Source organism: Bos grunniens, chromosome 20 (genome assembly GCF_055505025.1).
Source record: "Bos grunniens cultivar Pamir isolate PY7600 chromosome 20, Bosgru_T2T1.0, whole genome shotgun sequence".
In the NCBI taxonomy this organism is placed as follows: Eukaryota; Metazoa; Chordata; class Mammalia; order Artiodactyla; family Bovidae; genus Bos; species Bos grunniens.
This window is the reverse complement of record NC_141184.1, coordinates 33,642,459-33,662,156: the sequence shown is the minus strand read 5'-3', so window position 1 is coordinate 33,662,156 and position 19,698 is coordinate 33,642,459. Positions and strand designations below refer to the sequence as shown.

The 19,698-nt window shown below is 41.6% G+C and overlaps 1 protein-coding gene across 1 annotated transcript in view; it reads left to right on the top strand.

Moving 5' to 3' along the window:
* Positions 1–387: 387 nt before the first annotated feature.
* Positions 388–19,698, top strand: part of UGT3A1 (UDP glycosyltransferase family 3 member A1) — a 38,559-nt gene continuing 19,248 nt past the window's right edge. The window contains exons 1-2 of the mRNA XM_086361413.1: positions 388–624; positions 3,079–3,180. Coding sequence (XP_086217539.1) covers positions 531–624; positions 3,079–3,180 — 196 coding nt within the window. The 5' untranslated portion in view covers positions 388–530. The remainder of the gene's footprint in view (positions 625–3,078; positions 3,181–19,698) is intronic.

Below are 19,698 nucleotides of genomic sequence, written 5' to 3'. Positions count from 1 at the left end.
TGGTAATCAATTTCTGAGATCCTGAGCGTGGGACAATCAGTAGAGATTTTAAGCAGGTACCAGGGAAATGGGGCGTTCTGATGGCCCTAGGAGATCTTTAGGGCAGTTCGAAAGGAGATGGGGGTCCCATAACTTCTGGATGGATCCCTGAAAGGGAGTTGGGTCGGCACCATTTGGAGGTATAACTTTCTTCGATGTGATTTCCTAAGGTCCTTACCATTACTGGTTCAGAGTGTTTTTCAGGTGTGGTGATTACGTGGATTGAGAGGGTTAAGCACACTAATCCCTCCTCCCCACTGCCCAGATTTAGGGAGGGTGAGGACAGAATATCCAATGGTGTACTTTCCTGGGGAGGAGAGGCCAAAGGGCGAGACGGACGTGAGAGCAAAGACCCACAGAATCTCTGTCCCCTGCTCCTGGCCTGCGTCTTTCCTTCACTGCCTGCGCGCTGCGCGTGCGGAGGGCGCGCGGGTTCCGGGCCGCCGGGCGCGCAGCTTAGGGCTCGGCTCCGCAGCCTCTCCGGAGCGACGATGGGGGCGCAGCGGGTGCTTCTTCTAGTCATATATTTACTGCCTGCGCTCCTGCTCTCAGAGGCCGCCAAAATTCTGACTATATCCTCACTGGGTGAGTGCTTGGCCGGAGAATCAGGACAGGCTTGTCCCAGGCTCCGGGCCAGTAGTCATGCCAACAGCCCCCTTAGTCAGAGGGGCTTTTCATATGGTTTTCCAGGCTGGGTTTGTGTCCTAGGCTAGAGGAGGGAGAGGCTGGCGAGGGTTGTGGGGCAGAGAGAGGTCTCTACTACCAAGGTGAAATTATTGATAGCCCTGGAGAAGAGGAGCAGTTTCCTAAGCTCTGGATGCGCTTCCCTGTGGGCACAGCGGGAGCCAGAAGTTTTGGTCTATTTCTGAGCTTGAGACCCCAGGCCGTCTCCTCCAAGGTACCTGCGGGATTTTGAAAGGGTCACTTTGAACTTCTGAGCGGTGTGCAACAGATGCCAGTAGAAAGTAGAAGGTGGAGTCCATTTCAGGCTCTGGGGACAGGTGCTCCTGGGACAGCAGCACGAACTGGGACTGTTTCCTAACTGGAAAACTGAGCGGGCGGGCAGACGGGAGGATCCCAGGGCAGTGGCGCATTTGGGAGCCCCTCTCTCACCCGTGCTGATGGAAGCTTTTGAAGGAGAGTGGAACCGTTGATTCTGCGCATTGTGGACCCAGTTTTATTTCCATTACTTTTGCCCCAGAGAGAACAGAAGACAAAAGGGGAAATTTTATCAGGATAAGGAGTCCTCAGAGGATGGAGTTTCTCCATGAGTTTTATTTGACCCATCCTGAAAAGATGGTGGGCTCCCTAGCTTGCTTTTAGATCCCAGAGAACCTGGGGATCCTAGAGCTGGAAGAAATCACAGAACTCCTCTCACTGGGCCTCCCTTTTTATTTCCTGAGAGGAAAACGGAGGGTCAGGGAAATGAGGTGCCTTTTACAAGAGCACAACAGACCTCTCTCCTGGCACACATTAGGAATTCACTTATGATTTCTTACCTCAAAACCATCCTCTTCCACAGATTCCACTCTTTTCCTTTTTTACAGTGGGGATTTCTAAAAAGCCCATTATAAACCTATTTTTCAATGATAGAGGTAACGGAGAAAAAGTTTTCTCTCTTGAAAGTACATTGTCCTCCAGCCTCAACTCCAAGGACAGAGCTGGGGCAGTTAACCAGGTGCTGGAAGCCCCACCTTTGCCCCTTATGAAGAGCCACGTGAACAGCTGTGTCTGTGCCAACCTCTTCTCCCTCGCAGCCATTTCTTCCAACAGTTAATGTGAACAACACAAGTATGGATATGAAATACTAGAGTAACTCCCACAGACACACACTATGTAGCTCTGTACCTCTCTCTGGGTTTCCCAGGTGTCTCAGTGGTAAAGAATCCACCTGCCCATTCAGGAGACCAGGGTTTCCATCCCTGGGTGGAGAAGATCCTCAGAGAAGAAAATGGCAATCCACAGCAGTATTCTTGGCTGGGAAATTCCTTGGACAGAGGAGCCTGATAGGCTATATAGTCCATGAGGTCGCACAGAGTCGGACACGACTTATCAACTGAGCCCTGCCCGTACTACTCACCACTGACCCGATGATTATGGGACTTTCCTCTCTTTAAGACCCCGACTTCCCAACTTTGGCAAGTCTGTCCCTTCTCTGGAGATCTGGCTTTTTCTGTTGCTGAGACTCACAGATGCAAGAAAAATGCCCCATGATAGTACATAATTTTAGATAGGCTATTGGTATAATGGAGCTCACATCTCTCCCAAGGATTAAGCCTCTCTTTCTTAAAGATCCCCAGATTGTCCTAGGATGGATGTCCTGTTTCTCATGCATATAAGATACTGCAAGCCCATCCTATGGACCCCACAGTTTTCCTGCTTGTCTTAGTGGATGTGAGACATTCAACTGAGAAACTTCCTGTGAAATATATTTGAATCTCAAGCATTTTGGCTCTAAGTGGTGGCTCCACATCTTTTCTTCCAATGGCTGTTTCTTAGAACCAAATTCAAGCTTCCATATTTCTGGCTCCTACTCTAGCATTCATGTCCAAAGAGAAGAATTTCAGAAATAGCTTGGATTGACTGCCTATTAGGAACACTCCACACTCACATGCATGGCACTGGGCCAGAATATCTACCAGTACAGTTATTTTTTTAGGCTATGGCCTTTCCATAAGACCCCAGCTAAAATGCAGGGTGTGCCTTAGGCTCAGGAACTCCAAAGACTTAAACACCAAAATTACATTACATTGTTGCAAAGACCGCAAGTCATAAGAGGGAATCTTTAGTGGAGGATTGCCCTCCACTACAGGTCAAAGATAGTGGAGGTCAAAGGTAGATAGGTCAAAGATCTGGGCAGGCAGAATATAGGTATCCAGTTTGGGACTTAACCAGAGTGAGAAAGAGGAACTGGAGAAACTCATCTTTCTCTGCTCACTGTCAGCTTTCTGTTATCTTACCCTGGTTTGCCCCACACCTCCACATCAATTTCATACCCTCAGTTCTCGTCTTCACAAAAATGATATATATTTTTCCTAGGTGGAAGCCATAGTCTACTAATGCACCGGGTGTCTCAGATTCTTCAGGATCATGGTCATAACGTCACTATGCTTTCTAATAGAGGAAGAAGTCTAGCCTCAGGTATCTTTTCTCATAATTATTGAATTCTTCAATCCCAGCCCAAAAGAGGCAGTGCCCTTTGTATAGTACTGCTTAACGCAAAACTTTTTTGAATCTAGTATTGAAATAATGGACAAAATGTGTGGGGGGTGTGTGTATGTTTATGTTAAGTGCTGATATCTTTTTTTTTTTTTTTTAGAAAATGTTCCCTCTTCATTTTTTGGAAGCATTTTATTTTTAGATCTATTTATTTTTAATTGAAGGATACTTGCTTTACAATATTGCATCTAGGTTTCTACCAAACATCAACATAAATCAGCCATAGGTCTACCCATGTCCCCTCCCACTTGAATATCCCTCCCACTTTCGTCCCCACTCCACCCCTCTAGGTTGTTGTCGAGCCCCGGTTTGAGCTCCCTGAGTCATACAAGCGCTGGATATCTCAATAACCTCTACATTTTATTTGTCTATAGTTTACCCCCTTATCTGGATGTTACTTTATTTCAGGCAAGCCTCCATACATTATTATGGAAAAATCAGTCGCCTCATGAGTTGTATATAGCAATGTCAGAAGTTCTTGAGTTACTGAATCTAGTGACACCGGTTGAAAGAGTTTCAGCTAAAATGAAGCTTATTAATCCGATCAGCTTTTCTCTGTTGACGGATAAAGATACAGAGGCTCAGGGAACTTGAATGATTTGTTTGAGTTCACATAGCAAGTTAATCAGTTCAGTTCAGTTCAGTCGCTCACTCGTGTCTGACTCTTTGCGACCCCATGAATTGCAGCATGCCAGGCCTCCCTGTCCATCACCAGCTCCCGGAGTTCACTCAAACTCACATCCATCAAGTCGGTGATGCCATCCAGCCATCTCATCCTCTGTCGTCCCCTCTGGTGGGTGAATCTGGGACTTTAAGCTCTGGGTTTCTCCATCAGAGTTGCTAAAACTTAAATTTTAAAAAAAAATTTGCAAAATTAAGCAGCTTTGTTGGAAAAAATAAGTCTGAGCAATTATAAAATTCTGAAGATGAATTTCCAGCTTTGCTGTTGTTTAGACTGTTCTAAAGAGCTCCCTGGTGGCTCAGACGGTAAGGCATCTGCCTACAATGCGGGAGACCCGGGTTCAATCCCTGGGTCAGGAAGATCTCCTGGAGAAGGAAATGGCAACCCACTCCAGTATTCTTGCTTGGAAAATCCCATGGACAGAGGAGCCTTGTAGGCTACAGTCCATGGGGTTGCAAAGAGTCCTAATACCGTGTTAATCACCTTCTAGATTGGGTTCCATATTGTTCATCAAATATCCCTTCTATCCATACCCCTTTGTATCTGCCTTGACTGTCAGTCATGAACATTTCATTTTGGTGGTTCCCATGGCTTTGAGAAACTGCCAAAAGACCCTCTATCTCTTTTAGAAACTTACACAACACTCCAAAATCTGCAAACAGTTTGGGGGTTCCTCTTAGTTTTACCTGAGTTTTAATCGAAGTTCAGAGTTTCTTTCAGTATTCACATCTCAATGAAAATTTCTTAGGTTTTGAAATAAAATATTCGTTTTTCTCTTCCCTTGATGGCAGACTAAGATGTTGTATCTTTCATTCTCAGGGCTAAGGTGAGCACCACTTGATATAGTGAGGAGTGCATGAGTCCAGTTAAAGTACCTGTTTAGATAACTTCCCTGTAGTGATTTTTATTTACAACTTAAATAAATGACTTCAAAAATTTAAAGTAGCAGATATTTCTGATATTAGATGTACTATTGTTCCCATCAATAACTGAAATCACAAGTAGCAGGTTCCACCCTAAAGAGAACTTAATTGTCTGAAGTTCTGACTCTTTTCCTTTCCCCAAGACAGCTTCTCTGTATCTCTGTCTACTAGCTGGATGTTCTCCATGTAACAGGTCCTCTTTGTTTTGGGGGGAACTATATAGTTACATCACTGATCGACTGGCTTACACACACTCAAGCTGATATCTGCCTAGAGTAACTTTCTCTTGACTGGACAATTCTCACTCTTTTCAGCAAGTTCTGTGTTCTTTGGGTGTGTAAGTATAAGAGTACATCAAAGAAACTCTATGTTGGAATTCAGGCTTTTAACTGGGCTCGTGGGCTCTTCCCTTTATCAAGTGGTGAGTGTCGGACACAACTAAGTGACTTCACTTTCGCTTTTCACTTTCATGCATTGGAGAAGGAAATAGCAACCCACTCCAGTATTCTTGCATGGAGAATCCCAAGGACGGCGGAGCCTGGTGGGCTGCCGTCTCTGGGGTTGCACAGAGTCAGACACGACTGAAGCGACTTAGCAGCAGCAGCAGCAGTAGTCTCACCTTAGCCCTGAGAACAAAATATACAATATCTTAGTCTATTGTCATCAAAAGAAGGCAATTTGGGGGGCTTATAAAGCTTAATAAAATACAACTGTATTTCCCTCTGAATTTTAGAACCAGCTGAGAGAAAGTTACAAGAGTTAGACAGATGAATATCAAAATGTCACCTTTATCAAGTTGGTTCAGGAACTTGTCCATATTCATTAAATATCAAAGTTAGGTAACAGCGTGGAAAGAGACCCTGGGTCTCTACAATCTCTGGGTGTTATTCTGCCTCATCAATGGTAGTAGCCATTCTCGGCTTTGGGTCAGTTTAGTTCAGTTCAGTTCATTTGCTCAGTTATGACCGACCCTTTGCAATCCCATGGACTGCAACACACCAGGCCTCCCTGTCCATCACCAACTCCCGGAACTTACCCAAACTCATGTCCATCAAGTTGGTGATGCCATCCAACTATCTCATCCTCTGTCATCCTCTTCTCCTCCTGCCTTCAATCTTTCCCAGCATCAGGGTCTTTTCCAAGGAGTCAGTTCTTCACCTCAGGTGGCCAAAGGATTGGAGCTTCAGCTTCAGCATCAGTCCTTCCAATGAATATTCAGGACTGATTTCCTTTATAATCAACTTGTTTAATCTCCTTGTGGCCCAAGGGATTATCAAGAGTCTTCTCGAACACCACAGTTCAAAAGCATCAATTCTTCAGTGCTCAGCTTTCTTTATAGTCCAACACTCACATCCATACATGACTATTGGAAACATAGCTTTGACTAGACAGACCTTTGTTGGCCAAGTTATGTCTCTGCTTTTTAATATGCTGTCTAGGTTGGTCATAGCTTTTCTTCCAAGTAGCAAGCGTCTTTTAGTTTCATGGCTGCAGTCACCATCAGCAGTGATTTTGGAGCCCCCCCAAAATAAAATTTCTCACTGTTTCCATTATTTCCCCATCTATTTACCTTGAAGTGATGGGACCAGATACCTTGATCTTAGTTTTCTGAATGTTGAGTTTTAAGCCAACTTTTTCACTCTCCTCTTTCACTTTCATCAAGAGGCTCTTTAGTGCTTCTTTGCTTTCTGCCATAAGGGTGGTGTGAGGCTAGTTTGAAACTACTTCGGGTAGTTTCATCACATGTATGCACTGAAACAAACTCAGGGAGCTTTTCCTCTATGTGGTGCTCTTTTGCTTTTCTGGCATTCTGTGTTATGAATTCTAGCTGCTGTGGGAGACAGCCAGGCCAGATATGGGTACCTCTTCCATGAGCTGTACCCTGGAAATTTTCTTCAGCCAGCCATCAATGCCCTGAACTGCTGGGTGTCCAATGTCTAAAAGCCATTTTATTGTATATCGTTCTTTTATTTTTTTAGTTGTTTAAAGTAGGAAGTAAATATAATCTTGTTACTTCCTCTTGGCCACAGAAATTCCTTATCTTCATTATAAAACATTTTTGAAGTAATATTGCATAAACTGCACAATGGCACCCCACTCCAGTACTCTTGCCTGGAAAATCCCATGGATGGAGGAGCCTGGTAGGCTGCAGTCCATGGGGTCACTAAGAGTCAGACATGACTGAGCAACTTCAATTTCATTTTTCACTTTCATTCATTGGAGAAGGAAATGGCAACCCACTCCAGTGTTCTTGCCTGGAGAATCCCAGGGACGGGGGAGCCTGGTGGGCTGCCGTCTTTGGGGTTGCACAGAGTTGGACACGACTGAAGTGATTTAGCAGCAGCACATATTTAAATACATATGTGTATGTACATACACATATACATACAAATATATCTATAACTGTGAAACCAACATAATTCAGATAGAAAAATATATTTCTTACCCTCCAATATTTCTCATGTCCTTTAGCAGTTTCCCCTTCTGGTCCTCTCTTCTTACTTTTCAATTCTCATTGCCAGTTAATTGCTAATATGTCACCATATGTTACTTTGCATCTTCTAGATTTTACATAAATTTGATCATAATTACTCTTATTTTACTCAGCATAATTATTTTGAGATTCATTTACATCGTGTGTCTGAATAGTTCATTCCCTTTTATGCTGAGTAATGTTCTATTGTGTAGATCATCACAGCATGTTTATTGAATTGCCTGTTGATGGACATTAGGGTTGTTTCCAGTTTTGCACTATTAAAAATAAACCTGCTATCGACACTTGTGACCAAGGCTTTGTGTGAACATGTGCTGTTTTTTCTCTGAAGTAATTGCTAGGAATGCAGTGACAATTAGGTGTATGTAGCATTAGGTGTACCCACTCCAGTGTTCTTGCCTGGAGAATCCCAGAGACGGGGGAGCCTGGTGGGCTGCTGTCTATGGTGTCGCACAGAGTTGGACACGACTGAAGCGACTTAGCAGTAGTAGCAGCAGCAGCATTAGGTGTATGTTTAACTTTTTAAGAAATGGTCAAACTATTTCCTAAAATGGCTCTAATATTCTACTTTCTCACAAAAAGTGAGAATGCAAGTTCCATGTGTACCAAATCCTTGTCAATACTTGGTATAGTTAGTCTTTTCAACTTTAGCCATTCTTGTGTAGGTGTTTAGTTGTATTTAGTTGTGGTTTCTGTTTGCATTTCCTTCATGACTGTTGATGCTAAGCATTTTTTATGTGCTTGTTACTCATATATCTTCATTGGTGATATATGGGTAATACATGATTTATCAGGGCTTCCCTGGTGGCTCAGACAGTAAAGCATCTGCCTGTAATGTGGGAGACCTGGGTTCGATCCGTGGGTTGGGGAAATCCCCTGGTGAAGGGAATAGCAACCTAGTCCAGTATTCTTGCCAGGAAAATTCCATGGATGGAGGAGCCTGGTAGGCTACAGTCCATGAGGTCACAAAGAGTCAGATACTACTGAATGACTTCACTTTCACTTTTCATGGTTTGTCAGATTTTTCCCATTTTCTTTTTTTGGCCACTCCACCCATCTTGCAGGATCATAGTTCCCGAACCAGGGATTGAACTCACTCTCTGGCAAGGAAAGCACTGAATCCTAGTCCATGGACCACCAGGGAATTCCCAAATTTTCCCCATTTTTAAAGTTGAGTAGCTTGTTTTCCTGTTACTGAATTTTCAGAGTCCTTTAAATATATATTTTGAATATAAATATTTCATCATATATAAGCTTTGCAAATATTTTCTCCCAGTTTATGGCTTATCTTTTTCATAGCAGTATATTTTGAAGAGCATAATTTCTAATTTTGATGAGATTGAATTTCATGCTTTTGCTTTATGTATTGGTATGAATATATAATTTTTTGTTTATTCCACTAACATAAATTTCACTGATTGATATTCAAATGTTAAACTAACCTCATTTCATGGGAATGTTGATTGACTTGGTCAAGATATATTTTCTATTTTATATATTTTTAGATGCTGTTGCCTTAAATTTTGGTTTAAAATTTTATATCTGTATTCATGTGGGATATTGCCCTGTGATTTCTTTGAGATATGTTTTCTGGCATTGATATCAGTACAATGCCTGCCTTACAGGATGAATTTGGGAGTGCTCTCTCCTCAGTTTTCCAGAAGAGTTTGGGTCTATGGGGGCTAGTCTGGTGCTGTGATAGGCTGAAAGCCTGAGATTTTGGAAGCTGGTTGGCAGTCCAGATTTGCAGGGGCTGGCCTGATACTATAGGCTTCTCCAATGACTCAGGGGTAAAGGATCCCCCTGCAGTTCAGGAGACACAGGAGATGCAGGTTGGTCCCTGGGTCAGGAAGACCCCTGGAGGAGGAAATGGCAATCCACTCCAGTATTCTTGCCTGGAGAATTTCATGGACAGAGAAGCCTGGTGAGCTGCAATCCATGGGTTTGAAAAGAGTCAGACATGACTGAAGTGACTTCGCAGGCACGTGCATGGCCTGATAACTGGGGTAAACCTGAGTTGTGAGAGTCTTTAGGAGTCTGGGACCATGGGAGCTGTCAGGCAACAGGGTGGGTGAGGGACCTGGGTTTGTGGGAGTGCCTGGGAAGCCTGGTGCCGTGGAAGGCATCTCTGACTGTGGAAGTCATTTCTGTGCTGGGATGGGCCAGTGCCAGGGTACATGGTAAAGTTGAATCTTACTTCACTTTCCTTCTCCCATGGGAAAGGTAACTGTCCCTGTGCTGGGCTGCCTGGGCTTGCTGGAGAGGTAAGGTGGGTAATATGAATCTATCGTTCTTAACTTCTTAAATACATCTTTCCTCATTTCTATGCTTTGCCCAGGTGCTGTGATCCCCTGCCTGGAATCCTTAGCTCCTGTGAAGTTACTTTCATGCATGAATAGTTGTTCAGATTGGTGTTTCTGGGAGGGGATGGGGCTAGATATTCTTATACTGTCATTTTTACTGGTGTTACTTAAGGAGTTTGCTGTTTTCATATTGAAGTGTTTGTGAATTTCTCAAATTCTTTCTGATTTCTAATTTCATTCCACTGTGTTGGAGAAAATAACCTTTTTTTTGTTTGTTTGTTTATTGTGTTTTAGTAATGGCTTAAACGTGGTGTGTTCTAGAGAATGTTCTGTGTGCACTTGAAAAAAATACATTTTGCTCTTGTTGGGTGGAGTGCTTTACAGATGCCTGTTATCCATAATTGGTTTATCAGTTCAGGTCAGTCATGTCTGACTCTTTGTGACCCCATGAATTGCAGCACGCCAGGCCTCCCTGTCCATCACCAACTCCCGGAGTTTACCCAAATTCACGTATATCGAGTCAGTGATGCCATCCAGCCATCTCATCCTCTGTTGTCCCATTCTCCTCCTGCCCCCAATCCCTCCCAGCATCAGAGTCTTTTCCAATGAGTCAACTCTTTGCATGAGGTGGCCAAAGTACTGGAGTTTCAGCTTTAGCATCATTCCTTCCAAAGAACACCCAGGACTGATCTCCTTCAGAACGGACTGGTTGGATCTCCTTGCAGTCCAAGGGACTCTCAAGAGTCTTCTCCAACACCACAGTTCAAAAGCATCAATTCTTCAGCGCTCAGCTTTCTTCATAGTCCAACTCTCACATCCATACATGACCACTGGAAAAACAATAGCCTTGACTAGATGGACCTTTGTTGGCAAAGTAATGTCTCTGTTTTCAATATGCTATCTAGGTTGGCAGTAACTTTCCTTCCAAGGAGTAAGCATCTTTTAATTTCATGGCTGCAGTCACCATCTGCAGTGATTTTGGAGCCCCATAAAATAAAGTCTGGCACTGTTTCCACTATTTCCCCATTTATTTCTCATGAAGTGAATTGGTTTATAGTTGTGTTCAAACATTTGGCTTCCTTGTTGATATTCTAATTCTGCATCCATTTTAGTTCTCCCTTTTTTATCTTCTTTACATTAAGTGGATATTTTTTATTTTGTACTTTAAGTTCTTTAATAATTTCTTCACTATTTTGAAAGTTTTTTTTTTTTTTCCCTTAGCAGATGTTCTTCAGTTCAGTCCAGTCTCTCAGTCGTGTCTGACTCTTTGTGACCCCATGGACTGCAGCACACCAGGCCTCCCTGTCCATCACCAGCTCCTGGAGTTTACCCAAATTCATGTCCATTGAGTCATTGATGCCATCCAACCATCTCATCCTCTACTGTTCCCTTCTCCTCCTGCCTTCAATCTTTCCCAACATCAGGGTCTTTTCAAAGGAGTAAGCTCTTCCCATCAGGTGGCCGAAGTATTGGAGTTTCAGCTTCAACATCAGTCTTTTCAATGAACACCCAGGACTGATCTCCTTTAGGATGGACTGGTTGGATCTCCTTGCAGTCCAAGGGACTCTCAAGAGTCTTCTCCAACACCACAGTTCAAAAGCATAAATTCTTCGGTGCTCAGCCTTCTTCACAGTCCAACTCTCACATCCATACATGACTACTGGAAAAACCATAGCCTTGACTAGATGGACCTTTATTGATAAAGTAATGTCTCTGCTTTTTAATATGCTATCTAGGTTGGTCATAACTTTCCTTCCAAGGAGTAAGCATCTTTTAATTTCATGGTTGCAGTCACCATTTGCAGTGATTTTGGAGCCACCCCAAAATAAAGTCAGCCACTGTTTCCACTGTTTCCCCATCTATTTGTCACGAAGTTATGGGACCATATGCCATGATCTTTTCTGGTTTTCTGAATGTTGAGCTTTAAGCCAACTTTTTCAGACTCCTCTTTCACTTTCATCAAGAGGCTCTTCAGTTTTTCTTTGCTTTCTGCCATAAGGGTGGTGTCATCTGCATATCTGAGGTTATTGATATTTCTCCTGGCAATCTTGATTCCAGCTTGTGCTTCCTCCAGCCCAGCATTTCTTATGATGTACTCTGCATATAAGTCAAGCAAGCAGGGTGACAATATACAGCCTTGATGTACTGCTTTTCCTATTTGGAACCAGTCCGTTGTTCCATGTCCAGTTCTAACTGTTGCTTCCTGACCTGCAAAGAGGTTTCTCAAGAGGCAGGTGAGGTGGTCTGGTATTCCAATCTCTTTCAGAATTTTCCATAGTTTATTGTGATCCACACAGTCAAAGGTTTTGGCATAATCAATAAAGTAGAAATAGATGTTTTTCTCGAACTCTCTTTTTTGACGATCCAGCGGATGTTGGCAATTTGATCTCTGGTTCCTCTGCCTTTTCTAAAACCAGCTTGAACATCTGGAAGTTCACGGTTCATGTATTGTTGAAGCCTGGCTTGGATAATTTTCACCATTACTTTACTAGCATGTGAGATGAGTGCAATTGTGTGGTAGTTTGAGCATTCTTTGGAATTGCCTTTCTTTGGGATTGGAATGAAAACTGGCCTTTTCCAGTCCTGTGGCCACTGCTGAGTTTTCCAAATTTGCTGGCATAGTGAATGCAGCACTTTCACAGCATCATCTTTTAGGACTTGAGATAGTTCAGCTGGAATTCCATCACCTCTACTAGCTTTGTTCATAGTGATGCTTCCTAAGGCCCACTTGACCTCACAGTCCAGGATGTTTGGCTCTAGGTGAGTAGTCACACCATCGTGATTATCTGTGAAGATCTTTTTTGTACAGTTCTTCTGTGTATTCTTGCCACCTCTTCTTAATATCTTCTGCTTCTGTTAGGTCTATGCCATTTCTGTCCTTTATTGAGCCAATCTTTGCATGAAATGTTCCCTTGGTGTCTCAAATTTTCTTGAAGAGATCTCTAGTCTTTCCCATTGTATTGCTTTCCTCTATTTCTTTGCACTGATCACTGAGGAAGACTTTCTTATCTCTCCTTGCTATTCTTTGGAACTCTGCATTCAGATGCTTATGTCCTTCCTTTTCTCCTTTGCTTTTTGCTTCTCTTCTTCTCACAGCTATTTGTAAGGCTTCCCTAGATAGCCGTTTTGCTTTTTTGCATTTCTTTTTCTTCAGGATGGTCTTGGTCCCTGTCTCCAGTACAATGTCACAAACCTCTGTCCATAGTTCATCAGGGACTCTATCAGGTCTAGTCTCTTAAATCTATTTGTCACTTCTACTGTATAATCGAAAGGGATTTGATTTAGGTCATACCTGAATGGTCTAGTGGTTTTCCCTACTTTCTTCAATTTAAGTCTGATTTTGGCAATAAGGAGTTCATGATCTGAGCCACAGTCAAATCCCGGTCTTGTTCTTGCTGACTGTATAGAGCTTCTCGATCTTTGGGTGCAAAGAATATAATCAGTCTGATTTTGGTGTTGACCACCTGTTGATGTCCATGTGTAGAGTCTTCTCTTGTGTTGTTGGAAGAGGGTGTTTGCTATATCCAGTGTATTCTCTTGGCAAAATTCTATTAGCCTTTGCCCTACTTCATTCTGTACTCCAAGGCCAAATTTGCCTGTTACTCCAGGCATTTCTTGACTTTCTACTTCTGCATTCCAGTCCCCTATAATGAAAAGGACATCTTTTTGGGGTGTAAGTTCTAGAAGGTCTTGTAGGTCTTCATAGCAGTTGTTCTAGGACTTACTATATACATCTTATCTCAGAATCACCTGCTTGGAACTGCCCTGGAGGTCCAGTGGTCAGGATTCTGTGCTTCCACTAGAGGGGGTGTGGGTTTGATCCCTGGTCAAGGAACTAAGATCCCACATGCTACCCTGTGCAGCTAAGAGATATGTATATATACATACATATATACCAAGTGGGCTTCCCAAGTGGCTAAAGTGGTAAAGAATCTGGCTGCCGATGCAGGAGATGCAGGAGACACAGGTTCCATCCCTGGGTTGGAAAGATCCCCTGAGTAGGAAATGGCAAAACCCACTCCAGTATTCTTGCCTGGAAAATTCCATGGACAGAAGAGCCTGGTGGGCTAAAGTCCATGGGGTCGCAAAGAGTCAGACACCACTAAGCCACTGGACACATGTATGTATGTGTATGTGTGTATGTGTGTATTATATATATATATAGTCAATTGCTTAATTAAATTTCTGCTAACTTAATTCCAGTGAGATATAGAGCTATTACTCATTTATAGAGTAACATAGAGTTCTCCATTGTCTTCTTTTCAATGGTGTTTTTGTTATACACATTACATCTATAAATGTTACAGACTGAACAATACTTTAGTTATTACTTAAATTATTTTTATATCTTTTATGAAGGAGGAAAAGTATATATATAAAACTATTGTTCTATCAAACTTAGTATTTTTAATTTGTGTTTCTCATAATTTTGTGTGTTAGTACCATCTGGATTCTTTTTCTTGGCCCAGTTTGGCTTTCCTCAGCCCCAGTGCTCTTTTTGTTGTTGACAATATATTACATTTCCATGTGTTATAGACCCAATAATATATTATATAACATACTATATAATATATACATATTGTTTTGTAGGATTTCTTTTAAAATAAGTTATGAGAACTTTGAAGATAAGCAAATAGATCTCTTTCTGGAAAGACTGAGGATGTATGAGTCCGCTGCTCTCTGCTGGGCCAGGAGGGTTAGCCATAGTGTATCCGCATGAGCAGATGGAAACCTGTTACTTAATTTGCTATATCCTTGTGTTCTTGTGGATGCCATATGCTCTGAAATCTAGAGGTTTGGGGGTCTTGTCCATCAAGTAGAGGTTTTAAATGCTGGACCTCCAGATGTTGGGGTTCCAACCCTTTGCTTCTCAGAAAGAAGCTGGGAATTGTGAGTTCCTTCCCAATTGTGGGTTGTTGTGTCAAGGCTGGGATTTATGGTAAGACTGTGTCTCAGTCTCTCCTACCCATTTTTTAAAAAAATATAAATTTATTTATTTTAATTGGAGGCTAATTACTTTACAATATTATATTGCTTTTGCCATATATCAACATGAATCCACCATGGGTGCACACGTGTTCCCCATACTGAACTCCCCTCCCTCTTCCCTCCCCATACCATCCGTCTTGGTTGTCCCAGTGCACCAGCCCCGAGCATCCTGTATCATGCATCGAACCTGGACTGGCGATTCGCTTCACATAGATATTGTACATGTTTCAATGCCATTCTCCCAAATCATCCCACCCTTGCCCTCTTCCATAGAGTCCAAAAGACTGTTCTATACATCTGTGTCTCTTTTGCTGCCTCACATACAGGGTTATCATTACCATTTTTCTAAATTCCACATATATGCGTTAGTATACTGTATTTGTGTTTTCCTTTCTGGCTTACTTCACTCTGTATAATAGATTCCAGTTTCATCCACCTCATTAGAACTGATTCAAGTGTATTCTTTTTAATGGCTGAGTATTATTCCATTGTGTATATGTACCACAGCTTTCTTATCCATTCGTCTGCTGATGGACACCTAGGTTACTTCCATGTCCTGGCTATTATAAACAGTACTGTGATGAACATTGGGGTACATGTGTCTCTTTCAATAATGGTTTCTTGGTGTGTATGCCCAGCAGTGGGATTGCTGAGTCATATGGCAGAGTACATCATGAGAAATGCTGGGCTGGAAGAAGCACAAGCTGGAATCAAGATTGCCAAGAGAAATATCAATAACCTCAGATATGCAGATGACACCACCCTTATGGCAGAAAGTGAAGAAGAACTAAAAAGCCTCTTGATGAAAGTGAAAGAGGAGAGTGAAAAAGTTGGCTTAAAGCTCAACATTCAGAAAACTGGTCCCATCACTTTATGGAAAATAGATGGGGAAACAATGGAAACAGTGGCTGCCTTTATTTTTTTGGGCTCCAAAATCACTGCAGATGGTGATTGCAGCCATGAAGATGCTTACTCCTTGGAAGGAAAGTTATGACCAACCTAGATAACATATTGAAAAGCAGAGACATTACTTTGCCAACAAAGGTCCGTCTAATCAAGGCTATGGTTTTTCCAGTGGTCATGTATGGATGTGAGAGTTGGACTGTGAAGAAAGCTGAGTGCTGAAGAATTGATGCTTTTGAACTGTGGTGTTGGAGAAAACTCTTGAGAGTCCCTTGGACTGCAAGGAGATCCAACCAGTCCATTCTAAAGAAGATCAGTCCTGGGTGTTCTTTGGAAGGAATGATGCTAAAGCTGAAACTCCAATACTTTGGCCCCTTCGTGCAAACAGTTGACTCATTGGAAAAGACCCTAATGCTGGGAGGGATTGGGGGCAGGAGGAGAATGGGACGACAGAGGATGAGATGGCTGGATGGCATCACTGACTTGATGGACGTGAGTTTGCATGAACTCTGGGAGTTGGTGATGGACAGGGAGGCCTGGTGTGCTGCAATTCATGGGGTCCCAAAGAGTCGGACATGACTGAGACTGAACTGAGCTGAACTGATGGCAGTTCTATTTCCAGTTTTTTTAAGGAATCTCCACATTGTTCTCCATAGTGGCTGTACTAGTTTGCATTCCCATCAACAGTGTAAGAGGGTTCCCTTTTCTCCACACCTTCTCCAGCATTTATTGCTTGTAGACTTTTGGATAGCAGCCATTCTGACTGGTGTAAAATAGTACCTCATTATGGTTTTTATTTGCATTTCTCTGATAATGAGTGATCTTGAGCATCTTTTCATGTGATTGTTAGCCATCTGCATGTCTTCTTTGGAGAAATGTCTGTTTAGTTCTTTGGCCCATTTTTTGATTGGGTCATTTATTTTTCTGGAATTGAGCTGCAGGAGTTGCTTGTATACTTTTGAGATTAATTCTTTGTCAGTTGCTTCATTTGCTATTATTTTCTCCCATTCTGAAGGTTGTCTTTTCACCTTGCTTATAGTTTCCTTTGTTGTTCAAAAGTTTTAATTTTAATTAGGTCCCATTTGTTTAGTTTTGCTTTTATTTCCAATATTCTGGGAGGTGGGCCATAGAGGATCCTGCTGTGATTTATGTCAGAGAGTGTTTTGCCTGTGTTCTCCTCTAGGAGTTTTATAGTTTCTGGTCTTACGTTTAGATCTTTAATCCATTTTGAGTTTATTTTTGTGTATGGTGTTAGAAACTGTTCCAGTTTCATTCTTTTACAAGTGGTTGACCAGTTTTCCCAGCACCACTTGTTAAAGAGATTGTCTTTTCTCCATAGTATATTCTTGCCTCCTTTGTCAAAGATAAGGTGTCCATAGGTGCATGGATTTATCTCTGGGCTTTCTATTTTATTCCATTGATCTATATTTCTGTCTTTGTGCCAGTACCATACCGTTTTGATGACTGTGGCTTTTTAGTAGAGCCTGAAGTCAGGCAGGTTGATTCCTCCAGTTCCATTCTTCTTTCTTAAGATAGCTTTGGCTATTCGAGGTTTTTTGTATTTCCATACAAATTGTGAAATTATTTGTTCTAGCTCTTTGAAAAATATCGTTGGTAGCTTGATAGGGATTGCATTGAACCTATAGATTGCTTTGGGTAGTATACTCATTTTCACTATATTGATTCTTCTGATCCATGAACAGATCTATTAGTGTCCTCTTTGATTTCTTTCACCAGTGTTTTATAGTTTTCTATATATAGGTCTTTAGTTTCTTTAGGTAGATATATTCCTAAGTATTTTATTCTTTTCGTTGCAATGGTGAATGGAATTGTTTCCTTAATTTCTCTTTCTATTTTCTCATTATTAGTGTATGGGAATGCAAGGGATTTCTGTGTGTTGATTTTATATCCTGCAACTTTACTATATTCATTGATTAGCTCTAGTAATTTTCTGGTGGAGTCTTTAGGGTTTTCTATGTAGAGGATCATGTCATCTGCAAACAGTGAGAGTTTTACTTCTTTTCCAATTTGTATCCCTTTTATTTCTTTTTCTGCTCTGATTGCTGTGGCCAAAACTTCCAAAACTATGTTGAATAGTAGTGGTGAAAGTGGGAAGGAACCCTTGTCTTGTTCCTGACTTTAGGGGAAATGCTTTCAATTTTTCACCATTGCCTCCTACCCATTTTGATGTGCTGTTTTCTTTTTTTGCTCAATAGATGCATAGTCACTCATCTAGTTCCTGGATTTCTTTCAGAGGGAATTTATCTGTATGTAGCTACAGATATGATGGGTTTATGGAGCCATCAAATAGAAGTTCAAGAGCCTCCTACATCACCATCATTTTTAAAAAACCTTTTTATTTTGTATTGGAGTATAGCCAATTAACAATGTTGTGATAGCTTCAGGTGAACAGTGAAGGGCCTCAGCCATACATATAAATGGCTGAGGCTCCCAACTCCCCTCTCATCCAGGCTGCTGCTGCGTAACATTGAGCAGAGTTCCATTGCTATACAGTAGGTCTTTTTGTTTATTCTTTTTTGAACATAGCAGTGTGTACATGTCCATCCCAAACTTCCCAACTATCCCTTCCTTCCAGTCTTCTCCCCCACCCCTGGGGCAACCGTAAGTTCATTCTCTAAGTCTGTGAGTCTCTTTCTATTTTGTAAATAAGTTCATTTGCATCATTTCTTTTTTCAGTTCCACATATAAGGGATGCCATATGGTATTTCTCCTTCTGTGTCTGATTTACTTCATTCAATATGTATGTCACCATTTTGAATTGGAACTGACAACTTCATTCTTTTGTGTGTGGAGATCTAGTTTTCCCAGTATCACTTGTTGAAAAGACTTTGTTTTCTCATTGAATGGTCATGGTCCCTGGTCAAAAATGTTTTGGGGAGCTTTTTTTATATTGGTCTGCATTTCTGTTTTATTCCAGTTCCATACTATATTAATTACTGTAGCTTTCTAGTGAATTTTGAAATCAGGAAGTGTGATTCCTCTAGCTTTGTTCTTTTTCATGATTGCTTTGGCTATGCATGATACAGTGGTAAAGAATCTGCCTACCAATGCAGGAGATGCAAGAGACTCTGGTTCAATCACTGTGTCAGGAAGATCCCCTGGAATATTAAATGGCAACCCACTCCAGTATTCTTGCTTGGAAAATTCCATGGACAGAGGAGCGTGGGCTATAGTCTATAGGGTCACAAACTATGGGACGTGACTGAGCATGGGTGCTTGTGTCATTGGCTATTTCAGATATTAGAGATTTCAAAGTAGTTTTAAGATGGTTTTTTTCCCCCCATTACTGCAAAAGACATCATTGGGATTTTGATAGGGATTGCATTGAATCTGTAGATCATTTTGGGTGGTATTGACATCTTAACAACTGAGTCTTCCAATTCATGAACATGGAATGTATTTACATTTATTTGTCTCCTCTAATTTCTTTCAAAATTGCTTTGCAGTTTTCACTTCACAAATCTTTCAACTCTTTGGCTAAGCTAAATCCCAAGTACTTTATTCTTTTTGATGCTACTGTATTTGGAATTATTTTTGAAAATATTTTAAAGTATTCATTTATAGTATAGAAAGGCAACTGATTTTTATGTATGAACTTTTTATCTTGCTACTTTGATGAATTCACTTTTTAGTTCCAACATTTTTTGTGGAATCTTTAGGGTTTTTAACATGTAAGATTACATCATCTGTGAACAGAGATTCTTTTACTTTTCCTTTCCAATTTGGATGCCCTTTTTTCCTTCTTTGCTTCCTTTGCCTGACTACTCTGGCTACATCTTCCAGTACTATATTGAATAGAAATAGTTAAGAGGTCTCCTTGTCTTGTTACTGACCTTAGTGGAAAGTTTTCAGTCTTTCTTCACTGAGTATAATGTTTGCTATTGGTTTTTCATACATAGTTTTTATTATGTTGAGGTTCAGTTCAGTTCAGTTCAGTCACTCAGTCGTGTCCAACTCTTTGCAACCCCATGAACTGCAGCACGCCAGGCCTCCCTGTCCATCACCAACTCCCAGAGTCCACCCAAACTCATGTCCATCGAGTCAGTGATGCCATCCAGCCATCTCATCCTCTGTCATCCCCTTCTCCTCCTGCCCCCAATCTTTCCAAGCATCAGGGTCTTTTCA